The sequence below is a fragment of the Lepisosteus oculatus genome, chromosome 12 (assembly GCF_040954835.1).
Source record: "Lepisosteus oculatus isolate fLepOcu1 chromosome 12, fLepOcu1.hap2, whole genome shotgun sequence".
In the NCBI taxonomy this organism is placed as follows: domain Eukaryota; kingdom Metazoa; phylum Chordata; class Actinopteri; order Semionotiformes; family Lepisosteidae; genus Lepisosteus; species Lepisosteus oculatus.
In genome coordinates, this window is record NC_090707.1 from 39,455,952 (window position 1) to 39,472,551 (window position 16,600).

The 16,600-nt window shown below is 58.2% G+C and overlaps 1 protein-coding gene across 3 annotated transcripts in view; it reads left to right on the forward strand.

Moving 5' to 3' along the window:
- Positions 1 to 1,638: 1,638 nt before the first annotated feature.
- rbfox2 (RNA binding fox-1 homolog 2) overlaps positions 1,639 to 16,600 on the forward strand; it is a 33,639-nt gene continuing 18,677 nt past the window's right edge. For 2 of the 3 annotated variants that reach the window (XM_069197162.1, XM_069197161.1), the window contains exons 1-2: positions 1,639 to 2,865; positions 9,696 to 9,749. In XM_069197162.1, coding sequence (XP_069053263.1) covers positions 2,665 to 2,865; positions 9,696 to 9,749 — 255 coding nt within the window. In that variant the 5' untranslated portion in view covers positions 1,639 to 2,664. The remainder of the gene's footprint in view (positions 2,866 to 9,695; positions 9,750 to 16,600) is intronic. The other variant, XM_069197159.1, reaches the window with a different exon arrangement.

Consider the following 16,600-nt stretch of genomic DNA (forward strand, 5'->3'; position numbering starts at 1 on the left):
CACCTGACAGGACCTGTGGGAAGAAATCATGTGATAATAAACACGCGAGGTGAGATCCGCGAGGGGAGAAACTGAGCTCGCTGATTCATCAGCTACACGGTCCGGCCGCAGTGGCGTTTCCGTGCTGATCTCGGGTGGGTTTCCACACCCCTGAGCCCTGACACCCCCCTGCTCGCGCCGCTGTCCGAGGGGCTCACAGCACCCCATTCCACCCCTCGCGAGCGGCCGGAGAACGCTCGGGGATGTTAAAGCGCTTCAAAGCGGGTCAAGTTTACTCCTCTTCTGTTCTCTACACTCGCTTCCACGCTTGTGTTTGGCCGGCAGAGCCGATATTTAGCCAGGCGTATTTATAATTGCTGGAAACTCCCGTGGGCTCCGTGTCTGGCCGCTGTGGTGTCCACGGTCCGCTACTACACGGATCTGACACTCAACCCAGTGAAATACAAATGACGTCATCGCGCGTGTCCTGCAGGATGACAGCGACTCGAGGCCGCTGTGTCCGGTCTCCTTTTCCGCGATTCAGAAGTATATTACGTCCTCAGTCGTGACTGGTCAGTTTCTGTCCGGGCTTCCATTAAGCAGCTCCTATGGCCAGGCTGTGGTCACTGAGCCTGTCCTCCCTGGACAGCCGGGTCTGCCTGTGTCCAGTTTCTCTGCCCAGGCTGTGGTCACTGAGCCTGTCCTCCCTGGATAGCCAGGTCTGCCTGTGTCCAGTGTCTCTGGCCAGGCTGTGGTCACTGAGCCTGTCCTCTCTGGACAGCCTGCTCACTGGTTCTCAGGGGTGACCGGGGCTGTAGTGCTCTCTGCTGCATGTTGGTCAGTGGTGTGTACCGGCCTCAGACGGTCCTGCATGTGTTGTTAGGAGGTGTTTTCCTCTGCACATGAGGATGTTTTGCAGAACTCTGTGCAGGGCTTCTATGGGCTGAGTCAGATGAGCTGATAGTCAGTCCGAGGTTCTGTATGTGTAGCTGGTTGTGTGCTCCAGTGTGTTGCTGTTCAGTGTGAAGTGGTACCTGTTTGCCTGAGGTCTGGCTTTTTTCTGGAAAAACAGGACTCTGGTCTTGTCCAGATGGGCTGGCAGTGCCCAGGTCTGACAGTACTGCTCCAGCTGTGCCAGGCTCTGCTGTAGCCCTGGTTCTGGGTCCAGATGGGCTGGCAGTGCCCAGGTCTGACAGTACTGCTCCAGCAGTTCCAGGCTCTGCTGCAGGCCCGGTTCTGGGTCCAGATGGGCTGGCAGTGCCCAGGTCTGACAGTACTGCTCCAGCTGCAGCCCCTGTTCTGTGGGCGACAGCAGGACCAGGTCATCAGCTGTGTCATGTAGTGTGAGACCAGGAGCTGCAGACTGTTCCCACACTCCTGCTAGCTCACTGGTGGAGATAGTGAACTCAGGCTGCAGCCCTGTCTCACCCCACCGCCCAGAGTGAAGAATTCAGTCCTTCGGCGTCTCTGCCTACTGCATCAACCCCCCCCTGGGGAAGCGAGGTCGCTCCCTGAACCCGCGTCCGAGAGGCCGCACTTCCACCCTCCCCCGCTAGGCGGAGCCCGCGCCCCGCTCCGCAGCCGGCGGAGGAGAGAGAAGACGAGACGGAAAGCGGGCACGCCCCCCCACTCCTTCTCCTCCCTCCCCCGCCCGCTAACACACGGCAGTCCGTCAGATCCGGTCTATCCCTCACGGAAAATCCCGAGGTTGGGAATGCGTGTCTCCCTGCCCCGGTCCTGCTCTAATTAGCGCTCATTATTCCCCCCCGAGCCCGCGAGCCCAGGGAAGGAGACGGTCGGACCCAGAGACAGACCCGCGCAGGCGCGCGCACACAGAGTCGGAGCGACGCGGTCCGGTCCGGTCCAGTCCAGTCCAGTCCAGCGGCGCCAGGGTCCGAGCGCGCCCCTGCCTGCGTGGTCCCGTGGGGTAAAAGCCAGAGGCGCAGCGACTCGGTAGCGATTACAGAAAATTAGCCATCCGCCACGGGCGGGCAGAGGACGAGCCGGGAGAGAGAGAGGGAGAGAGAGGGAGGAGGGAGAGAGGAGAGAGAGAGAGAGGGAGAGAGAGGGGGCGAGGATACGAGCTGGTTCACGGGAAGGCGAGCGAGCGAGAAAGGGGTTCGGGAATTTAAAAAAACAGACGGGGGAGGAGAGAGAGGGAGGGAATCGCTGCCTTTCACGCCGCAGGGATAATTTGAGGACAATGACAAAATCGGGATAGAGGAGCCTCCGTGTGGCTGTTCTGTCGGGACGGGAGCGGGGACAGAGGTGTTTTTCCTGCCAGAAGACAGGGAGACTCGGGCTGGGGCAGACAGCGGCGGTCGGATACAGTTTCCTCCCGTGTGCGTGTGTCAGCCGTGGGGGCGCGTCCGAGGCGGCTGCTTTGATTAGAAACCTTTATCCGCCCGGCGTGTCGCGCCCGTGGGGCGAGATCCCAGACGCGAGGGTGCGCGCCGAGCTCCACAGAGATCCCCGCTGCCCGTTGCGTGGGTCTGGCCTGGCACGCGCGCGTGGCTCCCACCGCCCCGGTCGCCGTGAAATGGTCTCGGTCGGACCCGCGGCGCTGCGTGACTCCGAGTAAACAAAGAGCCCGACAGCTCGCGGAGCCGCGCTCGTTCAGCTGGGAATCGGCGGAGTCGCGCTCGGGAGGAGGAGGAGGAGAGGAAGAGCAAGAGACGCCCGTGAATGTCTGCCGAGGTCGTGTCCCTCCTGCTGCCCGTCTCCCGGGGAATTCTGGACCGGGACAGGGAGCTGGACACGCCGAACCCGGCCCCGAACCCCAGCCGCGGGATGAAGCGAGGCGACCCGGAGCCGGAGCCGCAGCTGGCGGCCAGCGGCCCGGAGGCGGACTGCAAGCGGGCCAGGATCGACGCGGACGTGGGCCAGGTGAGTCCGTGTGGTTCCGCCTCTGGTCGTGTTCCGTGGAGGTGAGCGCCTTGTAGGTCAAACCGGCGCTTATCTGCGCGCTGAGCCTGCGTGTGTGTGTGTGAGAGAGAGTGTGTGTGTCCGTGTGAAGAAGGGAGCTGCGCGTGAGGCGGCCCAGGTGTGCGTGTGCGGCCCGTGGACCGTGAGCCGAGCCTGTCCCGTGAAGCGGCTGGGGAAAAAGCACCGCGTGGAGGGTTTCTCGCGGCCGGCGGAGCGGGCAGGGGTGGGGGGCTGCCCTGTAGGTGAGGCGCGAGCCGGGGGGGGGAGGGGAGGCTGCCGGCGAGACAAAGAGCCGACCTGTGCGCGAGCCGCACGCGAGAGGAGGGGGAGCCCTCGCGAGGTCCCCAGCACGGGCCTGACAGAGTCTTGCCCACTCCTGATTTTAAAGGGCGGCCTGGACGCCAGTGCGGGGATCGAGTGGGTCGCCCAGGGCTGGTTCTGACCCGCGGGACTCCGGTCGCTCAGGCCCAGACCTGCGGACCCCAGCTTGGAGAGCAGGAGGCGTTTCTGTGCTCCGAGGGTGGCAGGGGTCTGGAGCTTCTGTAAAATTCAGCTTGTTCCAGACGAGAGCTGGATATCATCTCACTGGTGTCCCCACTGTCCCCCTGACACAGGACACAGAGGTGCAGACGTGTTGTTACAGACTGAGTGTCTGTTCAGGAGTGATGATGATGATGAAGGGTGTCAGTGTGGGGCTCTGGGTGACTCTATCCTCTCTCCAGCTCCAGTGTCCAGTCTCTGTCTGTAACCCCACTGTCCCCCTGACACAGGACACAGAGGTGCAGACGTGTTGTTACAGACTGAGTGTCTGTTCAGGAGTGATGATGATGATGAAGGGTGTCAGTGGGGGGCTCTGGGTGACTCTATCCTCTCTCCAGCTCCAGTGTCCAGTCTCTGTCTGTAACCCCACTGTCCCCCTGACACAGGACACAGAGGTGCAGACGTGTTGTTACAGACTGAGTGTCTGTTCAGGAGTGATGATGATGATGAAGGGTGTCAGTGGGGGGCTCTGGGTGACTCTATCCTCTCTCCAGCTCCAGTGTCCAGTCTCTGTCTGTAACCCCACTGTCCCCCTGACACAGGACACAGAGGTACAGACGTGTTGTTACAGACTGAGTGTCTGTTCAGGAGTGATGATGATGATGAAGGGTGTCAGTGGGGGGCTCTGGGTGACTCTATCCTCTCTCCAGCTCCAGTGTCCAGTCTCTGTCTGTAACCCCACTGTCCCCCTGACACAGGACACAGAGGTGCAGACGTGTTGTTACAGACTGAGTGTCTGTTCAGGAGTGATGATGATGATGAAGGGTGTCAGTGGGGGGCTCTGGGTGACTGTATCCTCTCTCCAGCTCCAGTGTCCAGTCTCTGTCTGTAACCCCACTGTCCCCCTGACACAGGACACAGAGGTGCAGACGTGTTGTTACAGACTGAGTGTCTGTTCAGGAGTGATGATGATGATGAAGGGTGTCAGTGTGGGGCTCTGGGTGACTCTATCCTCTCTCCAGCTCCAGTGTCCAGTCTCTGTCTGTAACCCCACTGTCCCCCTGACACAGGACACAGAGGTGCAGACGTGTTGTTACAGACTGAGTCTCTGTTCAGGAGTGATGATGATGATGAAGGGTGTCAGTGTGGGGCTCTGGGTGACTCTATCCTCTCTCCAGCTCCAGTGTCCAGTCTCTGTCTGTAACCCCACTGTCCCTCTGACACAGGACACAGAGGTGCAGACGTGTTGTTACAGCCTGAGTGTCTGTTCAGGAGTGATGATGATGATGAAGGGTGTCAGTGTGGGGCTCTAGGTGACTCTATCCTCTCTCCAGCTCCAGTGTCCAGTCTCTATGTGTGACTGTGTGACGATGATGAGGGTGTGATGTGGAAGTATTGATTTTCTGGGGACGGTTATCGATCCTGTGAGGTCAGAGTCAGAGCTGAGTGAAAGGTCAGTCGATTGTCGGGGGTGGAGGAGGGGTGACCTCGTTTCCACTGCACCGCGTCACAGCAGGCTGGGTTCTGAGCCCCCAGAATCTCTGGGTGCCCCTTATCCCCAGCTGAGCAGGGCAGCAAGCCAGGGGACTGTCCCACTGTGTGTGTTTGTGCGTGCGCGTGCGCAGATCCACAAGGCCCTGTGTGTGTTTGTGTGCGTGCGCAGATCCACAGGGCCCTGTGTGTGTGTGCGTGCGTGTGTGCGCAGATCCACAGGGCCGTGTGTGTGTGTGTGTGTGTGTCGTGCGTGTGTGCGCAGATCCACAGGGCCGTGTGTGCGTGTGTGCGCAGATCCACAGGGCCCTGTGTGTGTGTGTGTGCGTGCGTGTGTGCGCAGATCCACAGGGCCGTGTGTGTGTGTGTGTGTGTGTGTGTGTGTGTGTCGTGCGTGTGTGCGCAGATCCACAGGGCCGTGTGTGCGTGTGTGCGCAGATCCACAGGGCCCTGTGTGTGTGTGTGTCGTGCGTGTGTGCGCAGATCCACAGGGCCGTGTGTGCGTGTGTGCGCAGATCCACAGGGCCGTGTGTGTGTGTGTTTGAAGATCCACAGGGCCCTGTGTGTGTGTGCAGACCTGAAACAGAGCAGTCTGGAGGCTATTCAGCAATCTCTCTCTCTCTCTCCCCCTGTGTTTGTAAGCTTGTTGTGGATCATATCGGATAATGTGCGGCTTTAACGAGCTGATCTCGTTAGTGCTGCACAAAGCCTCTTTACCCGCCAGCGATCGGAGGAATCGGCTCAGTGTGTGCAGGAGGGGTGGGGCGGTCCGGCTGCGCACGCTGGGTTTGGACCTGCGGCCCAGTGGGACGCAGCTGTCAGCTCTGCTCTGTGGACGTTGCCCCCTGGCGCGCTGGGGGAGGCCCTGACCTTCGACCCCGGGTGATGAGTGCCACGAGGGCGCTGGTCTCTGTCCCTCTGTGCCGATCCGCTCCGGGTCTCCCTGCCTCGTCCCCGGGCCCCTGCTGGTCCAGCTCTTCCCCTCCCCCTGCAGAGGCGCCACGACATTCCCCCAGCCTGACTCACCCCCCCCCCCCCAGACTGATGGAATCCAGATGTTGGGAGCGTCCCCTCCCCCAGCCCTCCGTCCCGCCCTGCTGGCCTCTTTCCCTTCCCCACCACTCCGCTGCGCCGTCTCTCTCGCCAGCCTGTGTCCATGTGTGATCGGTGTCTCTCTCACTGGGAGGGTCTTTGTTCAGGTGTGATCCGGTGTCTCTCAGTGGGGCGGCCTGTGTTCAGGTGTGATCCGGTGTCTCTCACACTGGGACGGCCTGTGTTCAGGTGTGATCCGGTGTCTCTCACACTGGGACGGCCTGTGTTCAGGTGTGATCCGGTGTCTCTCTCACTGGGAGGGCCTGTGTTCAGGTGTGATCGGTGTCTCTCTCACTGGGGCGGCCTGTGTTCAGGTGTGATCGGTGTCTCTCTCACTGGGGCGGCCTGTGTTCAGGTGTGATCGGTGTCTCTCTCACTGGGGCGGCCTGTGTTCAGGTGTGATCCGGTGTCTCTCTCACTGGGGCGGCCTGTGTTCAGGTGTGATCCGTTGTCTCTCTCACTGGGGCGGCCTGTGTTCAGGTGTGATCCGGTGTCTCTCACACTGGGATGGCCCATGTTCAGGTGTGATCCGGTGTCTCTCAGTGGCACGGCCTGTGTTCAGGTGTGATCCGGTGTCTCTCAGTGGCACGGCCTGTGTTCAGGTGTGATCCGGTGTCTCTCTCAGTGACACGGCCTGTGTTCAGGTGTGATCCGGTGTCTCTCTCAGTGGGACGGCCTGTGTTCAGGTGTGATCCGGTGTCTCTCTCACTGGGAGGGCCTGTGTTCAGGTGTGATCGGTGTCTCTCTCACTGGGGCGGCCTGTGTTCAGGTGTGATCCGGTGTCTCTCTCAGTGGTGCAGCCTATGTTCAGGTGTGATCCGGTGTCTCTCTCACTGGGGCGGCCTGTGTTCAGGTGTGATCCGGTGTCTCTCTCACTGGGGCGGCCTGTGTTCAGGTGTGATCGGTGTCTCTCTCACTGGGGCGGCCTGTGTTCAGGTGTGATCGGTGTCTCTCTCACTGGGGCGGCCTGTGTTCAGGTGTGATCGGTGTCTCTCTCACTGGGAGGGCCTGTGTTCAGGTGTGATCGGTGTCTCTCTCACTGGGGCGGCCTGTGTTCAGGTGTGATCGGTGTCTCTCTCACTGGGGCGGCCTGTGTTCAGGTGTGATCGGTGTCTCTCTCACTGGGGCGGCCTGTGTTCAGGTGTGATCGGTGTCTCTCTCACTGGGGCGGCCTGTGTTCAGGTGTGATCGGTGTCTCTCTCACTGGGGCGGCCTGTGTTCAGGTGTGATCGGTGTCTCTCTCACTGGGGCGGCCTGTGTTCAGGTGTGATCGGTGTCTCTCACTGGGGCGGCCTGTGTTCAGGTGTGATCGGTGTCTCTCTCACTGGGGCGGCCTGTGTTCAGGTGTGATCCGGTGTCTCTCTCACTGGGGCGGCCTGTGTTCAGGTGTGATCCGGTGTCTGTGTTTGGCTGTGACCCAGTGTCTCGGACTGGCTGTAATCGAGCGTGTCTGCGATAATCAGCGCTAACGAGCTCAGTGTGAGTTAATTAGTGGGCTTTGTGTTGGGAGGATGGGGATAATGGGGAGGCGGGGGGGCAGCGGAGTGATGAGATTAAACGGACCCGGCGCTGGCGCGGACTGTGGCGTGACCGCAGGCAGAGCTCTGCCAGTCCTGGGGGGTGTCGCGGGGCTGTCCATCCCTCTCCCTGCTCGCGGCTGACCTCTGACCCCAGGCTGTCTCAACTTGATCTCGGTGTCTCCTGTCCACAGGACAGTAAGGCATCCCTCTGACCTCTGACCCCAGACTCTCCAGTGATAGGGCAGAGTCAGCCCTCTGACCTCTGACCGCTGACCCCAGGCTCTCTAGTGATAGAGCAGAGTCAGCCCTCTGACCTCTGACTGCTGACCCCAGACTCTCCAGTGATACAGCGGTCAGCCCTCTGACCTCTGACCCCAGGCGCTCCAGTGATACAGCAGTCAGCCCTCTGACCTCTGACCCCATGCTTTCCAGTGATACAGCAGTCAGCCCTCTGACCTTTGACCCCAGGCTTTCTAGTGATATAGCAGTCAGCCCTCTGACCTCTTGACTGTGATTACAGAATCTCCAGCTCTTGCGTTCACTCCCATGATCATTGCATCCCTGCCACATGAGAATGAGCAGTGTGGTCCAGTTCACGGGTGAGTCTGTGGGAGGGTCGTCTTGAGAGCGCGCCGGGCTGGGGACGCCAGGTGGCCATCTTGGCTCCAAGGCAGTTCTCAGCTATGGGGGTACTGAGAACCAAGATGGCTGCCGCCGGGGGCAGTTTCCTGCGCTGGCCCTGTTCCCGCTCCGAGGGAGAATTCCCTGGGGGAACGAGGCGCGTGGTGGAAACCCGTCCCCGATGAGGCAGGAAGTCCTTGAACAAAGAGGGGCCTGTGTCCGAGCTGAGCCGGCCTGTCCCTGTGCCTGCTCCTGGGGCCGGCGCTGCCCCTGCCCTGGACGCGCTCGGAGTGAGCTCACTCCTGCTTCCTTCCTGCCTTCCCAACGTCCCCCCGGCCTGCGTCTTCCCACCTCCTCCCGCTCCTCCCGTATGACTGCATCGCCATGGCGACCGCCTGGGCCCGCTGCTGATTGGCTGGGCAGCAACAGGAGGAACCAAAATAGAGATTCCCTCTGGGCAGAGAGGGGGGGCAGGGGGAGAGACTGGACTGTGGTGTACAGCAGGAGGAGTGTGTGGATTAACCCCTCTCTCTCTCAGTGCAGTGTCAGTGTACAGTAGTGTGCAGGAGGAGTGTGTGTATTAACCCCTCTCTCTCTCAGTGCAGTGTCAGTGTACAGTAGTGTGCAGGAGGAGTGTGTGTATTAACCCCTCTCTCTCTCAGTGCAGTGTCAGTGTACAGTAGTGTGCAGGAGGAGTGTGTGTATTAACCCCTCTCTCTCTCAGTGCAGTGTCAGTGATCAGTAGTGTGCAGGAGGAGTGTGTGTATTAACCCCTCTCTCTCTCAGTTCAGTGTCAGTGTACAGTAGTGTGCAGGAGGAGTGTGTGTATTAACCCCTCTCTCTCTCTCAGTGCAGTGTCAGTGTACAGTAGTGTGCAGGAGGAGTGTGTGGATTAACCTCTCTCTCTCTCTCAGTGCAGTGTCAGTGTACAGTAGTGTGCAGGAGGAGTGTGTGTATTAACCCCTCTCTCTCTCAGTGCAGTGTCAGTGATCAGTAGTGTGCAGGAGGAGTGTGTGTATTAACCCCTCTCTCTCTCAGTGCAGTGTCAGTGTACAGTAGTGTGCAGGAGGAGTGTGTGGATTAACCCCTCTCTCTCTCAGTGCAGTGTCAGTGTACAGTAGTGTGCAGGAGGAGTGTGTGGATTAACCCCTCTCTCTCTCAGTGCAGTGTCAGTGAACAGTAGTGTGCAGGAGGAGTGTGTGGATTAACCCCTCTCTCTCTCAGTGCAGTGTCAGTGTACAGTAGTGTGCAGGAGGAGTGTGTGTATTAACCCCCTCTCTCTCTCAGTGCAGTGTCAGTGTACAGTAGTGTGCAGGAGGAGTGTGTGTATTAACCCCTCTCTCTCTCAGTGCAGTGTCAGTGTACAGTAGTGTGCAGGAGGAGTGTGTGTATTAACCCCTCTCTCTCTCAGTGCAGTGTCAGTGTACAGTATTAACCTTTCGGGAGTCGATAGTGTTTGAAGAGAGAGCGATAATCCCCTGGAACGAGATAGAGGGGTGTCTCTGGTGTCCTTGGAGCGGGAGAGTGTGTGTGTGTGTGTGTGTTGACTGTTTCACATTGCTCACTGCCACTCCCTCTTTCTTTCAGAGCAATGACCCCCTGACCTCGGGTTATCTTGCATACCAGCCCTTGCACAGCCAGGTAAGAAATCTCTTTCATTGGGTTGTTTGTATGAGTGTGCTGGGACTGACAGGGGGAGCAGTTCAAGGTGCTGAGGCAGGCGGACCCAGGTTCTGTCCTGCGTCTGTAACCCCACTGTCCCCCTGACACAGGACACAGAGGTGCAGACGTGTTGTTACAGACTGAGTGTCTGTTCAGGAGTGATGATGATGATGAAGGGTGTCAGTGAGGGGTCTGGGTGACTCTATCCTCTCTCCAGCTCCAGTGTCCAGTCTCTGTCTGTAACCCCACTGTCCCCCTGACACAGGACACAGAGGTGCAGACGTGTTGTTACAGACTGAGTGCCTGTTCAGGAGTGATGATGATGATGATGAAGGGTTCAGTGTGGGGCTCTGGGTGACTCTATCCTCTCTCCAGCTCCAGTGTCCAGTCTCTGTCTGTAACCCCACTGTCCCCCTGACACAGGACACAGAGGTGCAGACGTGTTGTTACAGACTGAGGGTCTGTTCAGGAGTGATGATGATGATGAAGGGTGTCAGTGAGGGGCTCTGGGTGACTCTATCCTCTCTCCAGCTCCAGTGTCCAGTCTCTGTCTGTAACCCCACTGTCCCCCTGACACAGGACACAGAGGTGCAGACGTGTTGTTACAGACTTGAGTGTCTGTTCAGGAGTGATGATGATGATGAAGGGTGTCAGTGTGGGGCTCTGGGTGACTCTATCCTCTCTCCAGCTCCAGTGTCCAGTCTCTGTCTGTAACCCCACTGTCCCCCTGACACAGGACACAGAGGTGCAGACGTGTTGTTACAGACTGAGTGTCTGTTCAGCTGCTCTACAGGAGTGATGATGATGGAGGCCATGTCTTTCTCTTGTCTTGCTGTGCCCCACTGAAGGAGTGGGGAAGTGCTGTTGGCTGTTTTGAGTGTCTCAGGAGAACTAGCTCCTGTTGGTTGCAGTAATGCACAGAGAACACATGAGGGGAGCAGTATGCAGCTCTGATTGTTCATGTCAATAGCTACTGTCTGAACATGGCTGATCTGTGCTCAGAAGCCGCCTACTGAAACTCCACCAGACAGGCACTGGGCTGGCCTGCAGGGGGCGCCCTGGCCTTGTGTCTTGTTCAGATCAGCTCTCTGTGCCCCGTGTGCTGCCTGCCTGTCTCTCTCTCTCTCTCTTTCTGTCCCATGTGCTGCCTGCCCGTCTGTCTCTCTCTGCCCTGCGTGCTGCCTGTCTGTCAGGAGAGCTGTGGGTCGCCCCCCGCACCCTGGGGGCCCCTCCCTGCTCAGGAATGCCGCTCGGCTGCACTGGGGGTTCAGGAGCTGTGCTGGGTGAGCAGGCCTGGGCGAGTCTGCAGGGCCTGCGGGCACTGCAGCAGCACAGCTGTGTAGATTAAACCTGATCCACTCATCTGCATCCCCTCACTGCACAATCCCCTCTCCCCCTCACTGAGCCTGTCCTCTCTGGACAGCCAGGTCTGCCTGTGTCCAGTGTCTCTGGCCAGGCTGTGGTCACTGAGCCTGTCCTCTCTGGACAGCCAGGTCTGCCTGTGTCCAGTGTCTCTGTCCAGGCTGTGGTCACTGAGCCTGTCCTCTCTGGACAGCCAGGTCTGCCTGTGTCCAGTTTCTCTGGCCAGGCTGTGGTCACTGAGCCTGTCCTCTCTGGACAGCCAGGTCTGCGTGTGTCCAGTGTCTCTGGCCAGGCTGTGGTCACTGAGCCTGTCCTCTCTGGACAGCCGGGTCTGCCTGTGTCCAGTGTCTCTGGCCAGGGTGTGGTCACTGAGCCTGTCCTCTCTGGACAGCCTGCTCACTGGTTCTCAGGGGTGACCGGGGCTGTAGTGCTCTCTGCTGCATGTTGGTCAGTGGTGTGTACCGGCCTCAGACGTCCTGCGTGTGTTGTTAGGAGGTGTTTTCCTCTGCACATGAGGATGTTTTGCAGAACTCTGTGCAGGGCTTCTATGGGCTGAGTCAGATGAGCTGATAGTCAGTCCGAGGTTCTGTATGTGTAGCTGGTTGTGTGCTCCAGTGTGTTGCTGTTCAGTGTGAAGTGGTACCTGTTTGCCTGAGGTCTGGCTTTTTTCTGGAAAAACAGGACTCTGGTCTTGTCTGGTCTTGTGAGTGTGTGTCAGTGCAGTAGTGTGGGCTACTCCTCTATCTGTGTGTGTGAGAGTGTGTGTGTGTGTCAGTGCAGTAGTGTGGCCTACTCCTCTATCGGTGTGTGTGTGTGTGTGTCAGTGCAGTAGTGTGGGCTACTCCTCTATCGGTGTGTGTGTGTGTGTGTCAGTGCAGTAGTGTGGGCTACTCCTCTATCGGTGTGTGTGTGTGTGTGTCAGTGCAGTAGTGTGGGCTACTCCTCTATCGGTGTGTGTGTGTGTCAGTGCAGTAGTGTGGCCTACTCCTCTATCGGTGTGTGTGTGTGTGTGTGTCAGTGCAGTAGTGTGGGCTACTCCTCTATCGGTGTGTGTGTGTGTGTCAGTGCAGTAGTGTGGGCTACTCCTCTATCGGTGTGTGTGTGTGTGTCAGTGCAGTAGTGTGGCCTACTCCTCTATCGGTGTGTGTGTGTGTGTGTCAGTGCAGTAGTGTGGGCTACTCCTCTATCGGTGTGTGTGTGTGTCAGTGCAGTAGTGTGGCCTACTCCTCTATCAGTGTGTGTGTGTGTGTGTGTGTCAGTGCAATAGTGTGGGCTGCCTCACCCCGTTGTTGAAGTGCAGCTGTTGCAATGACTCGGACAGTAGCTCCTTCTGAACCTACTGACACACACACACACGCACACACACAGTTGTCCCATCTGGGTTCTCCCATGTCCTGTGTTGGGTGTGATTTGCTCGGCACAAACAGTGTCAAGTCGTTTGGGTGCCTTGTGCGTTGGAGGTGATGCCGTTTGTGCTCTGAGGTCCTGGGATTTGCGTGTCCTGTCTTGTCGTTGTCGTGGACACAAATGGTCAAGCCGACTCGCGGGTCAGTAGACCGTGCCACGCTCCGTCCGCACCAGCGGGCTGCGCCGGTGAGCCCGGGCTGGTCTGGGGGGCTGGCCCCACTCGGGAGGCGGGGGTGGGGTGGGTGTGGCTCAGCTCAACACACCCCGGCCTGGCAGCTGTGTCTCCAGAGAGAGGGAGAGAGGCCTGCAGAGAGACGGGGAGAGAGAGGGAGAGCACAGGGAGAGAGGGAGCCGTGCAGACAGTGAGAGCACAGGGAGAGAGTGATACAGACAGAGCACAGGGAGAGAGGGAGCCGTGCAGACAGACAGAGCACAGGGAGAGAGTGAGACAGACAGAGCACAGGGAGAGAGTGAGACAGACAGAGCACAGGGAAAGAGTGAGCCTTTCAGACAGTGAGAGCACAGGGAGAGAGTGAGCCTTTCAGACAGTGAGAGCACAGGGAGAGAGTGAGCCGTTCAGACAGTGAGAGCACAGGGAGAGAGTGAGACAGACAGTGAGAGCACAGGGAGAGAGGGAGCCGTGCAGACAGACAGAGCACAGGGAGAGAGTGAGACAGTGAGAGCACAGGGAGAGAGTGAGACAGACAGAGCACAGGGAGAGAGTGAGCCGTTCAGATAGTGAGAGCACAGGGAGAGAGTGAGCCGTTCAGACAGTGAGAGCACAGGGAGAGAGTGAGACAGTGAGAGCACAGGGAGAGAGTGAGCCGTTCAGACAGACAGAGCACAGGGAGAGAGTGAGACAGTGAGAGCACAGGGAGAGAGTGAGCCGTGCAGACGGACAGAGCACAGGGAGAGAGTCGGGGGTCCGGGAGGAGGGGGGTAGAGAGGCACATGGCTGGAGTCTGAGGAGCAGTCCACCCAGCCCAGCCGCAGGAGGGAGACAGGGGAAGCAGACCAGGGACAGGCATCTGCACGCCTGAGCAATCATGATGGGACTGTACCGCCTGGACCTCCCCAGCCTGCTGTCGGTGAGTGTGCTGCCCCTGCTGTCGCTCAGTTCGCCATCGTCTTGTATCGCTGTGGCCTGGACACTAGAGATCCACATGGACACCCTTCATCATCATCATCATCACTCCTGTAGAGCAGCTGAACAGACACTCAGTCTGTAACAACACATCTGCACCTCTGTGTCAGGAGTGACTGAAGCAGCTGTGGTCTCCAGAGTTAATACGCCCTCAATCTCACACTGAGATGTAAGGACTTAGACAAAGGGTTAATTCACCCCCCCCCAGGAGCAGCAGCAGGTGCCCACAGCTGTTCTGGTCATTCAGAAAGAGGGGGTGGGGTGTCTGTGGCCAGAAGAGGAGCTGTGAAAGACAACCCCCCTCCCTGAGAGAGAGGGGTTCATACAGACACACTGACTGGACACTCCAGTACATGAACACTGCACTGAGAGAGAGAGGGGTTCATACAGACACACTGACTGGACACTCCAGTACATGAACACTGCACTGAGAGAGAGAGGGGTTCATACAGACACACTGACTGGACACTCCAGTACATGAACACTGCACTGAGAGAGAGGGGTTCATACAGACACACTGACTGGACACTCCAGTACATGAACACTGCACTGAGAGAGAGAGGGGTTCATACACACACACTGACTGGACACTCCAGTACATTAACACTGCACTGAGAGAGAGAGGGGTTCATACAGACACACTGACTGGACACTCCAGTACATGAGCACTGCACTGAGAGAGAGAGGGGTTCATACAGACACACTGACTGGACACTCCAGTACATGAACACTGCACTGAGAGAGAGAGGGGTTCATACAGACACACTGACTGGACACTCCAGTACATTAACACTGCACTGAGAGAGAGAGGGGTTCATACAGACACACTGACTGGACACTCCAGTACATGAACACTGCACTGAGAGAGAGAGGGGTTCATACAGACACACTGACTGGACACTCCAGTACATGAACACTGCACTGAGAGAGAGAGGGGTTCATACAGACACACTGACTGGACACTCCAGTACATGAACACTGCACTGAGAGAGAGAGGGGTTCATACAGACACACTGACTGGACACTCCAGTACATTAACACAGCACTGAGAGAGAGAGGGGTTCATACAGACACACTGACTGGACACTCCAGTACATTAACACTGCACTGAGAGAGAGAGGGGTTAATACAGACACACTGACTGGACACTCCAGTACATGAACACTGCACTGAGAGAGAGAGGGGTTCATACAGACACACTGACTGGACACTCCAGTACATTAACACTGCACTGAGAGAGAGAGGGGTTCATACAGACACTGCACTGTGTGTCAGTGTGCTGGACTCCACAGGGACTAGAAGAGTCTAGAACCTGTGACTGGGCTGTGTCAGTGTCCTGGACTCCACAGGGACTAGAAGAGTCTAGAGCCTGTGACTGGGCTGTGTCAGTGTGCTGGACTCCACAGGGACTAGAAGAGTCTAGAGCCTGTGACTGGGCTGTGTCAGTGTGCTGGACTCCACAGGGACTAGAAGAGTCTAGAGCCTGTGACTGGGCTGTGTCAGTGTGCTGGACTCCACAGGGACTAGAAGAGTCTAGAGCCTGTGACTGGGCTGTGTGTCAGTGTGCTGGACTCCACAGGGACTAGAAGAGTCTAGAGCCTGTGACTGGGCTGTGTCAGTGTGCTGGACTCCACAGGGACTAGAAGAGTCTAGAGCCTGTGACTGGGCTGTGTGTCAGTGTGCTGGACTCCACAGGGACTAGAAGAGTCCAGAGCCTGTGACTGGGCTGTGTCAGTGTGCTGGACTCCACAGGGACTAGAAGAGTCTAGAGCCTGTGACTGGGCTGTGTCAGTGTGCTGGACTCCACAGGAACTAGAAGAGTCTAGAGCCTGTGACTGGGCTGTGTCAGTGTGCTGGACTCCACAGGGACTAGAAGAGTCTAGAGCCTGTGACTGGGCTGTGTGCATCTCCTCTCTGAGAGAGGCCCAGGGGATGTTTTTCTGGCGGTCTGTCTTGTCAGCAGTGCTCCTGGAGATTGCTGGGCCACACCCAGCAACAGCAGGGCGGGAGAGACAGACTGACAAGACAGGTTTGGGTGTTTCTCTGCGGCTGTTGGATCTCAGCGTGCCCGGGTCTGGTCTGGTCTCGACTGCGCTGACAGGGCTGGGGTGCTGCGTGTTTCTAAACCGAATTCCTCTTCTAATGCTTTGGGTGTGTGCGGACAGAATTTGGGGAGCCTTCTGCTGGGATGCTTCTCCGGTGGTATTGAAGTGAAAACATGCAAACTATTAAATATTTGAGCGACAGGACTATCTGGAAAACAGAGACGTTTTGAGTTCGTTCTTGGGAAACCACACCGTCCCGGTTCAAAGCGTGTTAAAGGGGAGTATTAGCTTTTTAAAGCGTCCCGCTGCCTTTGTGTGCAGTGTTAGCGTGTCAAATTGCTTAAAGGAGCCGTCTCCTTTAAGAATTCCCTGGGCGTGTTCCTTGCAGACAAATCAGGTCCGTGGAAGAAGCAGGCAGGGCGGAAACAAAGCCTTATATGGTCAGGGAGGCGGGGAGAAGGGTCAGTGACGACGGCGAAGGGGGGCGTGTTTCCGAGTGAGTGACGGGCGGGGCGGGGCCTGCGGCCCGCACGGCACAGGGCCGGGAGCGGAGTTTCCGCCGGCGGACGGGCGAGGAAGACGGGCGGAGATGTAGGCTGGACAGACAGGTGGAGCCGGCAGGAGAGTTCCGTTGGGCCTGCAGTTTCCACGGGCACGGTGCGGACTCCCGAGAGTTAGCGCGCAGGTGGCGACCCCTGTCCGGCTGTTCATGGACGGACAGATGGTCTCGCAGGTAACTGGAACCCGCTGCTCCTGTTTCGCGAGCGTGCGCGTACCCGTGAAGGCAGCGTGCGGACAGTGGCCGGCGTGGTGGTCATTGGCCGGCCTGACCACAGAAGGGTGTGGGCAGGATCTGGTCTGGTGGTCAGTCT